Source organism: Pichia kudriavzevii, chromosome 2 (genome assembly GCF_003054445.1).
Source record: "Pichia kudriavzevii chromosome 2, complete sequence".
In the NCBI taxonomy this organism is placed as follows: domain Eukaryota; kingdom Fungi; phylum Ascomycota; class Pichiomycetes; order Pichiales; family Pichiaceae; genus Pichia; species Pichia kudriavzevii.
This window is the reverse complement of record NC_042507.1, coordinates 1,793,244-1,809,944: the sequence shown is the minus strand read 5'-3', so window position 1 is coordinate 1,809,944 and position 16,701 is coordinate 1,793,244. Positions and strand designations below refer to the sequence as shown.

The following is a 16,701-nucleotide window of genomic DNA, read 5'->3' as shown; positions in this document are numbered from 1 at the left end:
TGCATACACAGATCAACGGGTGTCATACTCTGAGGAATCCATACACATTTTACTTCCAAGGACAATAATATAACAATCACAGCCAGAATGTACTGACGGTTTTGACTGCAGGTTTGGACCTCATGATGTGTTTAGGTGCCCGTGTGCCTGTATCGTTGTTGTCTTGATGGTTAGGCTGAATCAACCCGTAGGACTCTTGTGGTAACATCTTTACCAAGTGGTCTTCAAACCCTAACGTAACAACCATTGGAGTTAGCAAGATAATAGCAAAGAATAGCAAATTTGCAAAGTAAAGAGCTGCATATTTACTTGCCTCTCGTTTCCTCATTTTTTCCCTCGATGTTGTAAAGATTGGCTGTCGTAGCTTGTATAATGGGTTGATCCACATTATCATACAAGAATGCCAATGGTCAATATAGGGAACGAATAATGCAGGCGTTAGCACTATTAGTATGGCATGCCCAATACAAAAGTCAGCAGCAAATAAACTCATCTCACTAATTTTAACGATAAACTCTCTGAAGAGTTGGGTCAATGCATATTTTCCTAAATGCACCCACTTACCTGACCACCACGCCCTATTGCTCAAGTCTTCCTTTAGTTCACGACTTAGTAAAAGTAGCTTGATTATTTGCATGATACTTCTTTGGATGAAAGTGGCCGAGATAAATAGAATCAATGCCCTACAAAAGCTAAAACTTTCCAAAACCAAAATTAGTTCAAATGTGATAACATGGGCTAAAATAGCTCCTATATGCGCTGTAGCAGCCAGAACACCGGGGAATTTTTTGCAGCAAATTCCCAAGACGGGTCCAGTCAATAAAGAAAAAAAAAGTATCAAGACTAATATCAAAGAATTCAAAACCAGAGGACATAATGTAACAAGAATCAATCTAAAGAGTAAATGAACATCTTGGGGATTCTCAACGCCTGATTGTGAATTCATGTACAAATAGGAAACGGCAATAAAAAAAGCCTGGACACTCGGTACAAAAACCTCTGCAAACAATGCATTCACAAATGGAGCCTTTCTGTTCTCTTCTTGAATTCTATCTGTTCCTTTTTTTAGTTTGTTTCTTTTGAAACCTGTAAACTTGGAACGCGTAATCCTGGTGTAATTGATCCATGACCGACTATGCCATTTGGAATTTCCTCGACTGAGCCACCTCACAAATTCCCTGTAGTCTAAAAAGAAATCAGTCCAAGAAAATTGATGTGGATTGAATAAGAATGGTGAAATTGTCAAGGAGATTAGCGTAATCCAGAACCATAAAATTGAAACTTGCCACATAGTGATAGTCACAAATACGAGCATCAAAAACAATCTTGCCCCGGAATATATCGCAGTTGGGGCGTAAGCTGAATAAAGCCCAGTAAACGAAGTCCTGGTTATAGAAAATCCTCGTCCGGTGGAAATATACCTAGCACCTCCGAAAATGATATCCTTCTTCAAAGAATCTGTATAGATCTGACAGACAAAAACCTCGAAAATCGGGGACAAAGATAAAAAGTGCATGAGTAATCTACTGAAAGCTTTCCAGGACCCTCTTTCGGACAATTCATGCATAACTAAGGGAACAAATGATATGAAAAAACAAATGAAAATAGATAAAACGTATCGGTAGACCCAATCCAAAACCGGCTGTAAGTTGTGACAGCCAACGGGAAGTTGTAAGTCAGTTATAGGAGTATCCTTATTGTAAATGCACGATACCAATTCGTGATTCATGGCACCTAAATTAACGACAGTCAACAAGAACACCTCCAAAGAAAACATGATAAATAGATTATTAAGGTGGAACCCTGGATGTGCGTAATAAAATGACAAGAATCTATCAAGCGGCATTTGGGTACCAATGTAATAGTATTCTCTAGATAACAATTGCTCTCCCATTCCTCCTCCAATTTTTGTTGTGAAATTTAAAATTGAGTTGAATCCTAAATCACGTCCTTTACCACATTGGTAATAATCACAGTGCTTAATTCTTCCACCTCTACAGATGGCATTCATACCAGCATATATATCTTCATTTAAGTGAAGACCTTTTTGCGCTTTTGATACACCACCTCTTGTACACATAAATACGGCATTTAAAAAGTCGGGATGGCCGTAATGAAGTTTGCCACCGATTGCGGACAAAGTACGAGCAAACATGGTACCAAAGGTTTGCTCTTTAGAAGCTGCAACATCGCCTAAAACACCAGAATTTTCTGAAAATATATACTCTCTAGCTCCCAAGATGGCAACTGGACTTTTGTTCTTATAGTTCACTGAAGGGATATATGGATAATCTGGATCATTCTCCATTGTTTCAAACTCCGCTAACACAGAGCGTATTTTCATGCATTCTTCAATATAGTTATCTTGGTTGGCATCGATTACTTGAATAAATTCACCCCTATAGTATATAACTGATAGATTTTGATTGTCAGATTTACCATCCCCTAGAATTGGATTTCCTGACAACAAAATCTTAAATTTCTCCTTTAGCATATTTTCATTTCTCATTGAGTCATCATTGCACCTTTTGACTTCGACTTCATATAAGACCGAGTAAAACTTTGTTTCATTTGTTTCAGGATCGATTTCTTTGTTAAGTGATGATATGAACAAAGATGGATAAGTGTTAATCATAACTTTCAAATTTTCTTCCTCTGAGTCATTAAACTCTTGTAGTCTCTGCATTGACACTAACAATCTAAATTTTCTGGAGGCCAGCATTTCCAAATAATTTTCAAATGTTTTGGCATCACCAAAATATTCTTCCAGTTCTGGATTTTCAACTTTATGTAATAGTTTGATAGCCTTGCAATAGTTCATAAATCCGGAAACTGTCCTATAGAGTGTTTGAGTTCGTAAAGATGCCCAAATTCTTGTCCTTAAAATGTATTCAGGCGCAGAGGTTTTATAGCCAATGCAATATAGCGGCAAGTCATTAATTTTATTGTCGACAAAATCCTTTTCAGTTTTCACTGAACCTACATTAGATGTTGCGCTTGAAGTAGAAACTTTTGGTGTATATTCTTTTTCACTTTCTGATAAAAGTTTAGCTGTTGCCAAAATTTTGGTGTCCAAAACAAAGTTTTTCCATTCATGATGATACATGGTTTTTAGATACTCTAATAATGACATTTTCGAATTCGAATCTTGTCTTATGATTTCTTTTAGTTCCATAAGAATTTTTTCGGAATAATGTGGAATGAAAACAGTAAACTGAGGCATGGATTCGACGGGAATAGGTTCAGGAATTGCAGTACTCAAGCTCTGTGCAAAAAAAGAAATTCTTCTTTCTGCTTCTGAGTTTAAAGCAAAGTAGTCGGTAACGTCCCTGCCACTGTCACCTTGATAAAGGAAAAAAGAAGGGGCCTTCAAAGACATTATGCCTGTTGCATCATCGGGTACCAATGAATACAACATTTTATGAGCCTGATCTTGTGAAATTAAGTGTTCCCTATAGAGAGATATGACAAATGCATTCCATATTTGCGAAATCAAAAGCACCGAATCGTACTTGATCTCCAGCTTGGATGTTGCCAAAAGTTTAGAATGAATACGTGTTGGAAGACTTGTGAAAATGTTCCTCCATGGCGATAGCATCGAAATTCCGCTGGATAAAGATATCGATAGTGAAATAATGCAATTCCATATGATATACCAAAGGTAAGTATCCAAGAAGAATAAAACCAAATCAGTTAGTAAAATCAAGAATAGAACAAAAACATTTTGGTATTTGCAAAGAGTGTCTTTGATAAAAATATCACCATAACATCTTGACGAATCTAGTATACTCAAGTTCCGAATGGGGTCTCTCAAGGAAAGTGTTAGAAAAAGGTATGATTCCGTGAATTTAGCACCAAAAACTAATATCCATAAACTAACAGAAGTGACTCTACCTGACTTACCTAGATTCGGGAAAGCGGAAGTAAACACTTTTATTGGGTCGTAAATCATTTTTTTAGAGAAATAAAAGCTAAACATGGTAAATGGCGCTTGAATTGATAGCAGCAGTGTAGTAAGAAGAGAAATGATGAATTGCATTATGGACAATGGATATCCAACGCGTGAAGTAGCATCCAATGGAATATAACCTAGGATTAGGATCGAGGGGGCAAAATTGATAATAGTGATAATGATCAACAGAAATATTCTCTTCCACAAACTAGGTCTTCCTGGCCATTTTCTTGGAACATAACTAAGCTCAAAAATTGTTGCCAAAATCTCCACCAAACAGCCAATGCTACTTCCCAATGAAACAACAGAAAATCTTGCCTGAGGTGTGGGTGGATTGTCTAATAAGTAGTTGTAATTCGAAGTGTATAAGGTTGGTGAATTAAAGCTAGAATAATACCAAAACACATTTAGATGAATGATCCATATTCTGCTGAAATTTGTCACAACATGCCACCATGATCGTTTCTCCTTATACGTTTTGTAAAAAGATCTTGCCCATGAGACATTGTGCAAATAACCATATCTATCTTCCTTTGCAATACTTATGAAGCTACTTTTCTCGGGGTTAGACACCTCTAAGCTCTTAATACCGTCGTAATACCAAAATAGTTGATTCATATCATCATAACCAATAATCTTGTCATGATCTTTTTCAGACTTTACAAACAAATCTGCAACTTGCTTATATTGCTGATCCCTATAATATTCGTAAAGGGGCGTAATTACACGTTTTAAATAATCACCGGCTTCAAAATTTGGTTTATTCAAAGTACTTCTGATATTATGTAGATGGTCAAGAGCACACTTGAAAATAAAGCATAACAACTCTGGGGCAAATCTCATATTGTTTGCTTCGCCCCAAATCATTAGATATAGAGCAACTTGGTATACCATATCAGCGGCAGTAAGCGTGTACATGCGTCTCCTCCAATTATATTCAACAATTTGTGATTTTTTCGTTGTATAAAAATCAATATTTGGGAATTCATTTTGGAAATCTCTAAGTTTAGATTTACCCCCATCAATACCTTCTAACAACTCCGGATCCTCATCGAGCATGGCGCAAAAATACCATTTCCTATAGTTAGCATGTTCTCCGCCTATGTATTCAGCGTGCAACAAAATTAATGACTTCTCTGCTGAAAATCTGCTTGATTTAGAATCGAGTTGAGACATGAACAATTCAAAAACATTCTCACAGTTGTGACGTTGAAATCCAAAAATATGTTCAACATCCAGAAAAATCTCATATATCTGGTGTATATCAAGTGGTACATTTAAGTCCTTGTTATAAGAAAAATACAGATCCGAGTCCAATCTTGATTGAGCCTCCGCTCTGAATTCACAAGGTGTTGCCGATGAGGCTGGAACAGCACAATTTGACGATTGCTGTACTGACTGCCCAATTTTAGCATTAAGACTTTCAGTTTTCTTCGTCCCATGTGCTTTAGGTAAGCTATCAGCATCCTTCCCTATAGCTGAGTTGTCCATAATTGATGCGTCATCAGCATCTGGATTACCATTACCCTGGTTACTATAGGGAATATAGTCTTGCATTCTGACGGCTCGAATACTACTTTTCTTTCCCTAAATTGTAGACATAAATGGTAAGCTCTTATACCAATAAACAGAAGTAGCTTCGAAAACATTGTCCTTTATTCTAAATATACCCTCTTTGATGAAAAAAAAGGGGCAATATTTCCTGTTTGGCATGCACGCAAGATTAATTGAGCAAAGCCCTGTGATGCAATCAGTAATTCATTTAACTAGCCCATTTAGTATTTAAATCACGCTTTAACTGAGTATGAGGCATATATATGAATTGATGAGACCTCCAAATCATGTAGCACAACAGGTTAAACATCAAAGTTCGTCTACTTATAGACATAGACACAATGATAGCATTTTTTTGCAAAACGTATCACGTGATCTTGTCTCACCCTATCATGAATGTGGAAGTATTATTCCAGAATATTTTTCAAGAGGAAGAACTTCAATACTCCCTGTCTAAGCTGCAATATAGATTCTCACATGAATTTTTGTAGGCCGTTCATCAGGAAAATGTCGTCGGGAGTATTTCTAAAGCAGTTGAAGCCCCCTAGAAATGAAGGGATGACTAAACTCGATAAATCAAAATTCCTTGTTACGAAAAAAGTATGGGCATTATTGTTACCTGAAATTAGGTATATCAATGAGTTCATCGGAAGAAAGAAACCTTCATCGTCCTCTATTGCACTCAGTATTCCCCAAAAACCATCGCTAGTGGAGTATACAAAAGAAGAGCTATCTGACGAGGAATACAAAAAAATCAGTTTGAAAAATACAAAACTGAAAGCTCTATTGTTAAAGGATGACATTAGGGTTACAGAAAATGATGAAAGAGGACTTAATACTGAGCCTGAACTATTGAAGTGTAATGTTCCTGAATCAACCTATAAAAGGTTAAAAGAAATAGGAGCCATTTACAAAATACATACTCTTAATTTTGACTTTGATTACTGGCCATACGATGATATTTTGAAGGCTATTTTACCGGATTCCCTCGTGGAACAATGTCCTAGTGCGTTCACGGTAGCTGGGCATTTAGCACACTTGAATTTAAAAGAGCAGTATATGCCCTACAGACACATTATTGGAGAGGTTATTTTAGAAAAATTTCCGAACATCAAGACAGTTGTCAACAAAACAAACAATATTACATCTGAATTTAGGACTTTTGAAATGGAAATTCTAGCCGGAGAAGACAACCTTGTGGTTACACAAAAGGAGAGCGGCTGCCAATTTACTTTTGATTTTGGAAAGGTTTATTGGAATTCCAGACTTGCAACTGAGCATGAAAGACTAATAAAATCATTTGGAACAGGAGAGATAGTTTGTGATGTTATGGGTGGTGTTGGACCATTTGCAATTCCCGCAGGCAAGAAGTCATGTTTGGTTTTTGCGAATGATCTTAATCCTGAGTCTTTCAAATACCTCAAGATGAACATCAACCAAAATAAAGTTGACCAGTTTGTGAAACCTTCTAATTTAGATGGTAGAGAATTTATAAGGAAATCGCCTCAATTAATCGCAGAATTTCAAAGGTCCACACCTTACATCAAATACACTGATAAATCACAAGGGCCAGGTAAGAGACAAAAGAAGCAAGTTTCCGATGAGGACCAAGATGCACAACCGTCAAAGAAAAGAAAGCAATTACAATTTGATGTCCCATTATTCCCGTCCCATTATGTGATGAATTTACCTGACTCTGCAATTACTTTTGTTGACTCGTATGTGGGTTTATATACTAATGGCTATCCTAATATGACAAAAGAGCAGATCAAAAATCTTCCAGGCTATAAGTTGCCTATAATCAATGTTCATCATTTTGAAAAGTACAAGGAAGACGAAGTTGAGGGGGACATTGAAAAGGAGCTTGAAAAAAGAATACATTCCAAAATCGTCAATCAACTAAACTACGATATTCCAGTATCCGATATTAAATATCATGTAGTAAGGCAAGTTGCACCATGTAAGCTGATGTACTGCATCTCCTTCAAATTACCCGAGGATGTTGCATTTGCTGCATGATTATTTGTATCAAACTTAAAGTGCAAACAATCTATAGATTCTGTAAAAAACAAAGATTTTATTTAACTCTTTAGGACTAAATCAACCACTTGGTTGGCTTTTCTTCTCCACCTCACTGCACTCCAGAAGGAACCATAGCTCCATGTTAAATCTTCAGCACCTTCCATAAAACCATTGTATTTATTGAATTGTTCACTCATATGCCCGCCTTCTGCAACATGTTTGTGTATGACCTCTAAAAATGAATCTGCATACCTTAACAGCGACAATGTTGTTTTGATAAAGGCCTCGGACCCAAAGGGCATTATAACTTCATCAGATTTCATATTAGGATTTAAGTTAACAATACTAGAATAGAAGAAAAACTGATCTTTAGGTATGATCAAATCATTTCCATTTTTGTAAAGCAAATATATGAGGTTGAATAGCACCTCTGATGCCGTTGCAGTTGCAATAAACCATGGGTTGCCTTCGCTAAGACCGTAGCCATCATATATATCTTCTGGGTATCTACCTAATGCAACACCCTTACTAAAAGTTCCGTCTTCATGATTGATTGGGTATCTAAATTTCATGTCATTCACCAATGCAAACAAAGTGCTCAAGACAGCGGAATCTTCGACGGAGAATGGGATATCTATAATATCCGAAGGATCATCAATGTCATGAGCCCTCAAAGTTGCTAATAGAGAGCCAATGTCTAAGCCGCATCGTTTGCCAAGGTATAACAAGGAAGGTGTTTCAATTAGGTAGGGTACGTTTAAGCTTTTAAAGCCGCTGTCAAACAGAATAAAAGCTCTTAATGCAATAAATGTTTCTCTTAATTTAGTGCAAAATTCTTCATCATTGAATTTCTCTGATATTTTAATACCATTTTTGAGGGCTTTCAACAGTGTTAAAGAAGTGAATAAATGATAGGAATCTACCTCTTCCCAAAGGTCAAACCCGTTTTTGTTCCAATTCTTCATGATGTAAGACAAGTCTGGCTTTAAGATTTCCTGATAAACAAAATCAAAACTTTTCAACTTTGGAGTTTGAAAATCAAAGTCATTATCGAGTAAAAAGTTGATATAGTTGGTTAATGTGATTACTCGTAATCCCGGTCCATCCCTCTGTGGTCTCCCCCAACTCTCATTAAAGGCTGTAGAGTCGACCATGAATTTTGGTTCACCCAACCCGTCTAGTGTTTCCCATTTGCCTGACAAGTTGTCTATTCTCTGTAAGTCGTAGCTATTTTTAATATATGACTCAATTCCCAAAAAAACCCTCTTCATATTTTTACCACCTATACTATCGATATTATCTTCTAAAAATTCAACTAAAGAAGAGATTGTAATTGCTGCGTCTCTTGTCCACTGATAGTAGTAGTTTGGATGATCTTTCGAAGGCGAGGCAATCACGGCACCTTCAGCTACATCATTGTACTTGAAACCAACACCTCCAATATTTTCCAATATTGAATCAAATGAAAATCGCTTTTGTTCTTCAAGCCATGATTCAAAGGTTTCATTTATCGTGATATTTAGTTCATAGATGCTCTCAATATCAGAATCGACAAAAGTACATATTTTTTTAAATCTTTTATTTCTTGAAAACAACAGCCTCATATAAGAAATAAACGACTCGAATAATGATATTGGGTTTGGTGGGGATAAAAGCACCGGCTGGTTATTATTTTGGATGTTGGTTGTAGCAACAAAGGTTGAAGGAGCAGAGAACCCAGTGGCTGATAACAACAACATGCATGTACATATTTCCAAGACTTGGTGTCCACTCATATACTTCATTTTCTATTATCAAATGATTTCTATTCCTTTGGTATAAGACCCCTACTGATTGAAATTAAAATTATCTTCTAATAAGCAAAGACTGTTGGAACTTCCACGATTGAGGCGGATGACTGTTTCTGAGTATTCCTTCTAATGCAAGCAAAAGCTCCCAAGCAATGCCACACCTTCAATACGTTTCAGGTAAATGTATACTGATATATACCTCGGTACATAAACAACATTATTTGACTGTTTTTGGCTAATCCGGGACGGGGAAAACTTAATAGAAACAAAAAAAAGAGGAGCTGATAGTCTAGAAACAAAAAAAAAACTAAGAACAGCCGAGCCACCTTGGTGGCTCAGCATATAAAGCCAATTGTTATTGTGGTGCACGGAATGTTAGCCAACTTTGTCTTTTTTTTTTTCTGCCATTTTTTTTGGGGGGGGAGTCTTTGTCTCTTGTTTTCTCTCAATAGCATAAATGCTTACGTAAACTTACTATATGTAGTTATTGTTTCTGTTCTCCGAAGATCCGATATCGGACATGGGGAAATGGATTAATAAAGACATGGAAAAAAAAAGTCAGTAGCTGGTAATGGCAATAAGAGTGCAGTGTTGCTTTCGATTGAGCATCTACTTTGGAGTCAGTAGAAGGCCTTACACTGTTGGCAAGATTCGATAGTATTCAGGCCCCTCACAGGATTGAAATGACAAAGGAAACAAAGAAAATCATACAAGTGCTATCCCAGTATGCCACATGCGACATGTCTGATGCCTTGGTGAAACATCAGTATAAGTTGGGCGGCTCATTGCCAAACTTGCATAGATACTCTGCCAACGAAACCAAGACAACAATGGTGGGAAAGGCGTACACCGTGTTGTTTGCGCCAAAGGATGATCCGAGAGAGGCGATTAGTGGAGGATACATTGACAAGTTGCCTGAGGACTCAGTTTTGGTCATTGGTACAACTCTCAACTTGCAAAAGAAGGATGCGCCATTCACCAAAATGACAAACGCATTATATGGAGGACTAATGTCGACTAGAGCAAACTACCTGAGAAGTAGAGGCACAGTTGTGTTTGGTAGAGTTAGGGACATTGATGAGCATCTAGAGTTGAAGAGGGACGTTTTTTCATATGGATTAGGAACTGCCGCCCATGGTCCAGTAGTTAAAATGGTTGGAATCAACGTTCCGCTTGAAGTGCTGGTCGATGGGTACCCGGAACCACATGTTGAGACAATCAATCCTGGTGATATCATTATGGGTGATGACAATGGTGTTGTCAGAGTAGCCGATAGTGAAGAACTGAGCTCGATTATGGAATACATTCCAAAGAGAGTGCAAGCTGACACCCTTGTCAAGGAAGACATCCTCAATGGACTAGAATGTACTCCGGCCCAGAAGAAGAGAAGAGCTGGTCTTTAGTCCAACAACGATTGGCTGTCCTTTACCACAGGTAATTACATGCTTAGCAATGTTTATTTGATATTGATATGTATATGCTATATATAGGTATACATAGAGGAACAAATTCGTACAAGTCGGTTGTATTTAACATGGTAGTTCTTTGGAGAAAATATAGTGGCTCAGCTTTGTTCTCCAGCCTTTTGTGAGCGCCACCTGATATTTTTCTTGATACAAATTTGTATGCAACAGGAAAAAAAAAATGGACAAGAAAAGTTGACGCTTAAGTGTATTAGTGTTAGAGAAAATAATATTGATATATCTGACAAAAGCAATTGAAAGACCATAGAGCATCATCTGAGTATGGTAAAGGATACCACCTATTATGAGCTTTTGCAAGTCCAAACAGATGCGACTGAATTGGAAATCAAAAAGTCCTACAGGAAGCTGGCGATCAGATACCACCCTGATAAAAACCCGGGCAATGAGGAGGCAGCAGAAACATTCAAAAAGATCAGTGAAGCCTACCAAGTTTTGAGTGATAAAGAACTGAGATCCAAGTATGACCAACACGGTATTCAGGAAGCTGGAGCTGGTGAGATGGTGGATCCGGAGAAATTCTTTGAGGATATCTTTGGAGGTGAATCTTTTGTTCCTTATGTGGGAGAACTAACAATGTTGAAGAACCTAACCAAAGAACTCGAATTGCAGAGCCAGGAGGAAGAACACACACGTAAAAAGGAGCAAGTAAAGGACGATGCCGAGCGTGCAGAACGATATTACACTGAAAATCCAACCAGTGTTTCATCTAATAAATATTTGGGAGATTCGGATCTGAACAATTTGACCCACGAAGAACAAACCAAGGCTGTAGAAGAGCAAAGAAAAAAAGAACTTGAGGCTGAGAGAGAGAAGTTAGAAGAAGAACAACGTATTCATCGGGAGGAAATACAAAAGGACCTAACTGAAAAACTGATCAATAGACTATCGTTGTACACAGAAACAGATAAATCTCAAGATGTCATCGAATCTTTTAAGGAGAAATTTAGATTGGAAGCTGAGAATTTGAAGATGGAATCATTTGGCCTAGAGCTATTGCATACAATTGGCTCAATCTATTATGATAAGGCAAGTACGTTCCTTAAGGCGGAAAACTCTTTTCTTGGTATTGGAGGATGGCTGGGAACATTGAAGGAGAAAGGTGGCATTATTAAGGACACTTACTCGACCATCAGTGTAGCACTGGATGCACAGAAAACAATGGAAAAACTTGCAAAAATGAATGAACGTAGGGAAAGGATGCAGAAGGAGCAAGAAGACAAAGAAGAAGCACCAGACAAAGCGACGAGTGAACAAGATGATGATAAAGAAAATGTAACTAATTCCGCTGTCAATAATGACACAAAAAATAATACCAAAGAAGAAAGCGCAAGGGAAAATACTAAATCCAAGAAGGATCAAGTTGAGGATGAAGGGCCTGTGCCTACCGACGAAGAGGTTGCGGAAATGGAAAAGTTATTAATGGGTACGATTTTGGCAGCTGCATGGAAAGGTTCACACATGGAAATCTCGTCTAATTTGAGAGAAGTTGTGTCAAATGTATTATACGATGAAAGTGTTCCGAAGGAGAAAAGGATTGAGAGAGCAGAAGCCTTGAAAATCCTTGGCACTGTTTTCAAGGAAACTAAGCGTTCACAATGGGAAGCTGAGGAAGCCAGACTCTTTGAAGAGTTGGTAGCAGAAGCGACCCAAAAGAAGACCAAAAGGAAGTAGTGTGGTTAGGATTACATGTTTTTCCTTGCAATCTCTAAAGTTTTTGTAAAAATATTTTTCAGTAGATAAATATATACAGAGTGAATAAAGAAATATAATACGATTGTAAAAATCCTATTTTTCGACAGAGTAATAGACCTTTCTCAAGTCGACAACCTTCTTACCTCTTTCCAACGCCATTTCTTCGGTGGTCTTTTGCTTTAACAAAGCTTCTATAGTACATTTGACAACGTTCATTCTGTTTCTAGATCTATAAACCTTGGAAGATAAATCCTTGATACCAGCACATTGTGCTAATTCAAACACCATTGGATTACATCTTAGACCAGAACCAGGAGGTGCAGATCTTAAATGGACAACAGATGCACCATATTTGTTTTCAATATTACCAAAAATAGTTCTATCCTCTAATCTTGGAACCTTAACCAAGTTTTTAACTGCTTGCCAATGAGCTTTTAAAATAGCGTTACCTGGCTCTTCAGGATCTTTACCTTCACCAATTCCTAGCATACCATTACCATCGCCGGCACACACTAGAGCATAGAAAGAGTTAATTTTACCTTTGGAAGTTTGATTTCTAACTGTTTTCAAGATTAAAGTTTTAACTTTCAATCCCATGATGTATCTTTCATTAAATCCAGTTGCTAGAGATAACTTTTTCGCCAATTCGCCCAACTCAGAACGCTTTGCATTACCTTCAACGTCCAATATTTGGTCTTTTGGAACATCTACCTCATTTGGCTGTGATATTTGAGTGAAAGTGTTTGGCTGTTGCACCTTGTGATCAAAATAATCACTCTTCTCTGTGAAATCAGTCATAAAGTGTGGAGCAAATTGAACAGGGTTCAGTTGCCTCTTCGCAAGATGTTTTGGATCAATTGCGCTCTCTGCCTTAAGGATCGAATCCACAGTTTCGGGATCATAATACTTCAATAGGTATTGCATATGGTTTACCTTTTTGGGATCCAAACTAGAGACTTCCTTCTGGAATATTAGTCTCGATGTTGTAAACATACGTCTGCTCATATTTGCAAGCATATTTCTTTTATTGAGATGTAAGGTATCGTATATGGATCTAGGGAACTAGTTTCTGACGTCCAAAAGCCTCAAAATATACCCATACCACTAACATTAGCTGAATTTCCAGCATGGAGAAATTCATGAGGTTGGAAAAGTCGAGGACGATTTTCTTTTCCTTCCTTTTATTTTTTCCTCTCTTTTTTTCTGGTTCAGTTGACCCTTGTCCGCGTCGCGTCGCTTTAGTCCAATGATGAGGAAGACCTTCTATGACGCATAAGAACAGCAACTGTTAGTTTGGGCAATGGTGTATGGCTAATTCGGTGAATTTAAGATAATGATATATATATATTATAAAAAAGTACGTATATCTATAGACAGGATGATTTATAAGTGGAAATTCACTACACTTTTTTCGGTGGTAAGATAGCCTTTGGAAGTGATTTGACAGGACCATTACCAAGAGCAACATTTGCAATGGAATGGTGCAAGTTGTCAACTTGTAATTGAGCATTTCTGTTTAATGCATTCACTACAACTTGCGCATTGACTCTTAACTGTGCCGTTTTGAAGTTTTGTTTCTCATCGAATTTCAATTCATTTCTATGGCCTAAAACAACACTTTCAATAGTCGATTTGATTTCTTCGGGTGCAACGTTGGTCAAGGATTTGAGGGATGCATGCGGTCTCTTCAAATTGTTTGGCAAAGTTGTGTTCGCAAATGGATATAGATTTGCGGTGAGAGGCAAGTATTGAACGTTTGATTTAGCATGGTCTAATAATTTATAACCTCTTCTGTTACAAATGGTTTCAAGGGCTCTTAGCAATCTCGATTTAGCATCATAGCCCATCTTATCCTTTGAGAGCTCCAGTTCCTCCCTTGAGACTGTCTCAAATTGGAACTCGTTTCTAGGTTCCTTGAAGCTTGTAAATGGATTCTCCCTTGGTGCATATTTCAAGGTTTTATGAACAGCACGAGAATATTCAAAGTTGAAAATTTGGATTTCTGGAGTGGTTGGAGCAATGTTCGACTCGCTTTGTAGCTTTCTTCTGATATAGAAGGCCCTCTGCTCCTGCAACTCTGCAAAAGACAACCCCTTCTCATTTATAAAAGAACCTTGGGATTTGGAGCTCTCAGCAACTGTCTTCTTTGGATTTTTGATTCTATCAAAATGAGAGACTGTCTGGACAGTTCTGCTATTTGATTTGTAACCACCTCTTCTATCGCTCCTCTCTTGGGAGTTCCTGTTGTCCCTCTGTTGAGAGTTGTTGCCGTTTCTGCGAGGGGTTCTCTTGTTACCATTAAAAGAAGCATTGTCTCTTCTACCGTCAGAGTTTCTATTTTGTCTATTCTTCTTGTAGTCCTGCTTGCCTGTAGGAACCCTTGCCTTTGCAGGAGCTTGTGTAATCGAAGCCAACTTTTCTAAGAGACCAGACATCTTCTCCTGAGAAGCAGTGGCATCAGCACCTGCTGGTGCTGATGGTGAGGCATGAGTAGCCATATGCTTCACCTGCACATAAGATCTAAGACCGCCTCTGAACATTATGTGTTTTGAATAGCTTAACAACCAATGGTTTCTCACAGATTCCTGCGTTGGAGGTTCTCAGAAAAGTGTATTTGCATCAAACACTGTTTCTATACAACTAACCTAACACAACAACTTCGACATTTCTCGAAAACTGATTTTCATGACAAGATTCGAGATGGCCAAAAAAAAAAAAAATGAGATCAAAATGTACAAAAAGCGAAATTCTCAAATTGGAAAGCGCAGCAGTTTTGTCTGTGTATGAAAGTATTTTCAGGTTTCCGGTGTGTGTAGATTTTTTTTTTTCTTTTTTTTTTGCTTGTTACTTCAAAAATAGCAAAATAGAAAAAACCTCCGGGTCAAAAAATTAAAAACCAGAAAAAAACTCTGTTGGTTGTTCCCTCTCGTAGCATCACGGAAGCAGGGCTCGTGGAAACACGGGAACCAGCCCGCCCGGACTCGGAGTTTTTCCTGTTTTCTTCCAAAATTGTTACCTTTCTTTCTTTTTTTCCGGAGAATCATCGGGTGACTATTTTTTCACTCTCAGCCAGGGATGAAAAACATCTCTAACAACGTTTCCTATTTATACACCTTTGGATGTCAGTTTCATTATGAATGAGTTGCACTCCATGTTGGATTTTAGTGTATAGTTTAGTGGCATCTCCAGTTTACATTCATTCAATATTATATCCACTATGTTTCATTTCACATCACTACCGACAGAACTCCAGTTCCAGGTACTGGATTTCTTGCCAACAAGTGCTTTATTGAATGTCTCCGAGGTAAATAGGCACTTTAACTCCCTTGCAATATCAAAAATCACTTTTGAGATACACGATTTGACTTCCCCGGAGAAGGGTGTTTTTATCAGTGTTTTCTCTCCTCAAAACAAAGATCGACTTGTTGAAACATTCAATACCATTTGTGTGTCCAACCCAAACACGAGATTAAATACGCCTTCGTTGGAGAAAGGTACAGTCAATAGGGGCTCTGTTGATATGAATTTGGTGGCTGATAGATTGGAACAGCTGAAATCAATACAAGATCGACACCGTGATCAACCAATGCTATTTCAGACTGTACATCAATCCCACAATGTTGAAAATTCAGTCTTTCAGCTAGGAAATTTGGAGTTTACCCGAGATCCACTGAAGTCCAGCAACACTAGTGTACCTGTAGATCATAGTTCTAATGAATTGAATCTCATAGTAAACGAAGACGAGCCGTTTATAAAGTTGCACTTCGAAATGCATCAAAAGAAAAACGGCAGTCTAACTTCTTTGTTCAAATTCAACTCTCGTCTTCGTCAATTGGATTCAGCTTCAAGATCTTCAGGCACTCTCTATTCTGCAAACAAGGCCGCATCTGTGGATTACGTTTTAGAAAAGGGTGAAGAACTACCTCCTCGTGGAGATTATGATTATGATGTATTCTACAAATACAAAATAAAATTTGGAAATTTCACTGTTAAAAACTCTTATCTTCTCTCATGTGCTGAAGTTTAGATTCAACCAACTAATCCACATTAATGTACTAAAATATATACCCTCGTTTTATTCATCCCTTTTTATACAATTAGCTCTTTTTTTAATGAAATCCCCCCTGAATTTGACAGATCCATAAGCCAACACGTCTTGTGTTGATGCGGCAGTTTTAATATTCGCACCGGAAATATGTAAACCATC

General features: G+C 37.7%; 8 protein-coding genes across 8 annotated transcripts; 4 read left to right on the top strand and 4 right to left on the bottom strand.

The window, feature by feature from the left end:
- Window positions 1-76: 76 nt before the first annotated feature.
- On the bottom strand, window positions 77-5,509 carry C5L36_0B08470 (uncharacterized protein; the record flags this gene model as incomplete). The annotated part of the gene is made up of 1 exon (XM_029465220.1): window positions 77-5,509. One exon carries the CDS (start codon window positions 5,507-5,509, stop codon window positions 77-79), a length of 5,433 nt encoding a protein of 1,810 aa, XP_029321079.1.
- A 393-nt stretch (window positions 5,510-5,902) lies between these two features.
- C5L36_0B08460 (uncharacterized protein) lies at window positions 5,903-7,525 on the top strand (the record flags this gene model as incomplete). The annotated part of the gene is made up of 1 exon (XM_029465219.1): window positions 5,903-7,525. The coding sequence occupies one exon, from the start codon at window positions 5,903-5,905 to the stop codon at window positions 7,523-7,525; it is 1,623 nt and encodes a 540-aa protein (XP_029321078.1).
- Window positions 7,526-7,587: 62 nt separating this feature from the next.
- On the bottom strand, window positions 7,588-9,312 carry C5L36_0B08450 (uncharacterized protein; the record flags this gene model as incomplete). Its single annotated transcript, XM_029465218.1, has 1 exon — window positions 7,588-9,312. The coding sequence occupies one exon, from the start codon at window positions 9,310-9,312 to the stop codon at window positions 7,588-7,590; it is 1,725 nt and encodes a 574-aa protein (XP_029321077.1).
- A 689-nt stretch (window positions 9,313-10,001) lies between these two features.
- Window positions 10,002-10,721, top strand: C5L36_0B08440 (uncharacterized protein; the record flags this gene model as incomplete). Its single annotated transcript, XM_029465217.1, has 1 exon — window positions 10,002-10,721. The coding sequence occupies one exon, from the start codon at window positions 10,002-10,004 to the stop codon at window positions 10,719-10,721; it is 720 nt and encodes a 239-aa protein (XP_029321076.1).
- Window positions 10,722-11,063: 342 nt separating this feature from the next.
- C5L36_0B08430 (uncharacterized protein) lies at window positions 11,064-12,473 on the top strand (the record flags this gene model as incomplete). The annotated part of the gene is made up of 1 exon (XM_029465216.1): window positions 11,064-12,473. The coding sequence occupies one exon, from the start codon at window positions 11,064-11,066 to the stop codon at window positions 12,471-12,473; it is 1,410 nt and encodes a 469-aa protein (XP_029321075.1).
- Window positions 12,474-12,587: 114 nt separating this feature from the next.
- Window positions 12,588-13,511, bottom strand: C5L36_0B08420 (uncharacterized protein; the record flags this gene model as incomplete). Its single annotated transcript, XM_029465215.1, has 1 exon — window positions 12,588-13,511. One exon carries the CDS (start codon window positions 13,509-13,511, stop codon window positions 12,588-12,590), a length of 924 nt encoding a protein of 307 aa, XP_029321074.1.
- A 383-nt stretch (window positions 13,512-13,894) lies between these two features.
- On the bottom strand, window positions 13,895-15,034 carry C5L36_0B08410 (uncharacterized protein; the record flags this gene model as incomplete). Its single annotated transcript, XM_029465214.1, has 1 exon — window positions 13,895-15,034. The coding sequence occupies one exon, from the start codon at window positions 15,032-15,034 to the stop codon at window positions 13,895-13,897; it is 1,140 nt and encodes a 379-aa protein (XP_029321073.1).
- Window positions 15,035-15,711: 677 nt separating this feature from the next.
- C5L36_0B08405 (uncharacterized protein) lies at window positions 15,712-16,521 on the top strand (the record flags this gene model as incomplete). The annotated part of the gene is made up of 1 exon (XM_029465213.1): window positions 15,712-16,521. The coding sequence occupies one exon, from the start codon at window positions 15,712-15,714 to the stop codon at window positions 16,519-16,521; it is 810 nt and encodes a 269-aa protein (XP_029321072.1).
- Window positions 16,522-16,701: the final 180 nt, after the last annotated feature.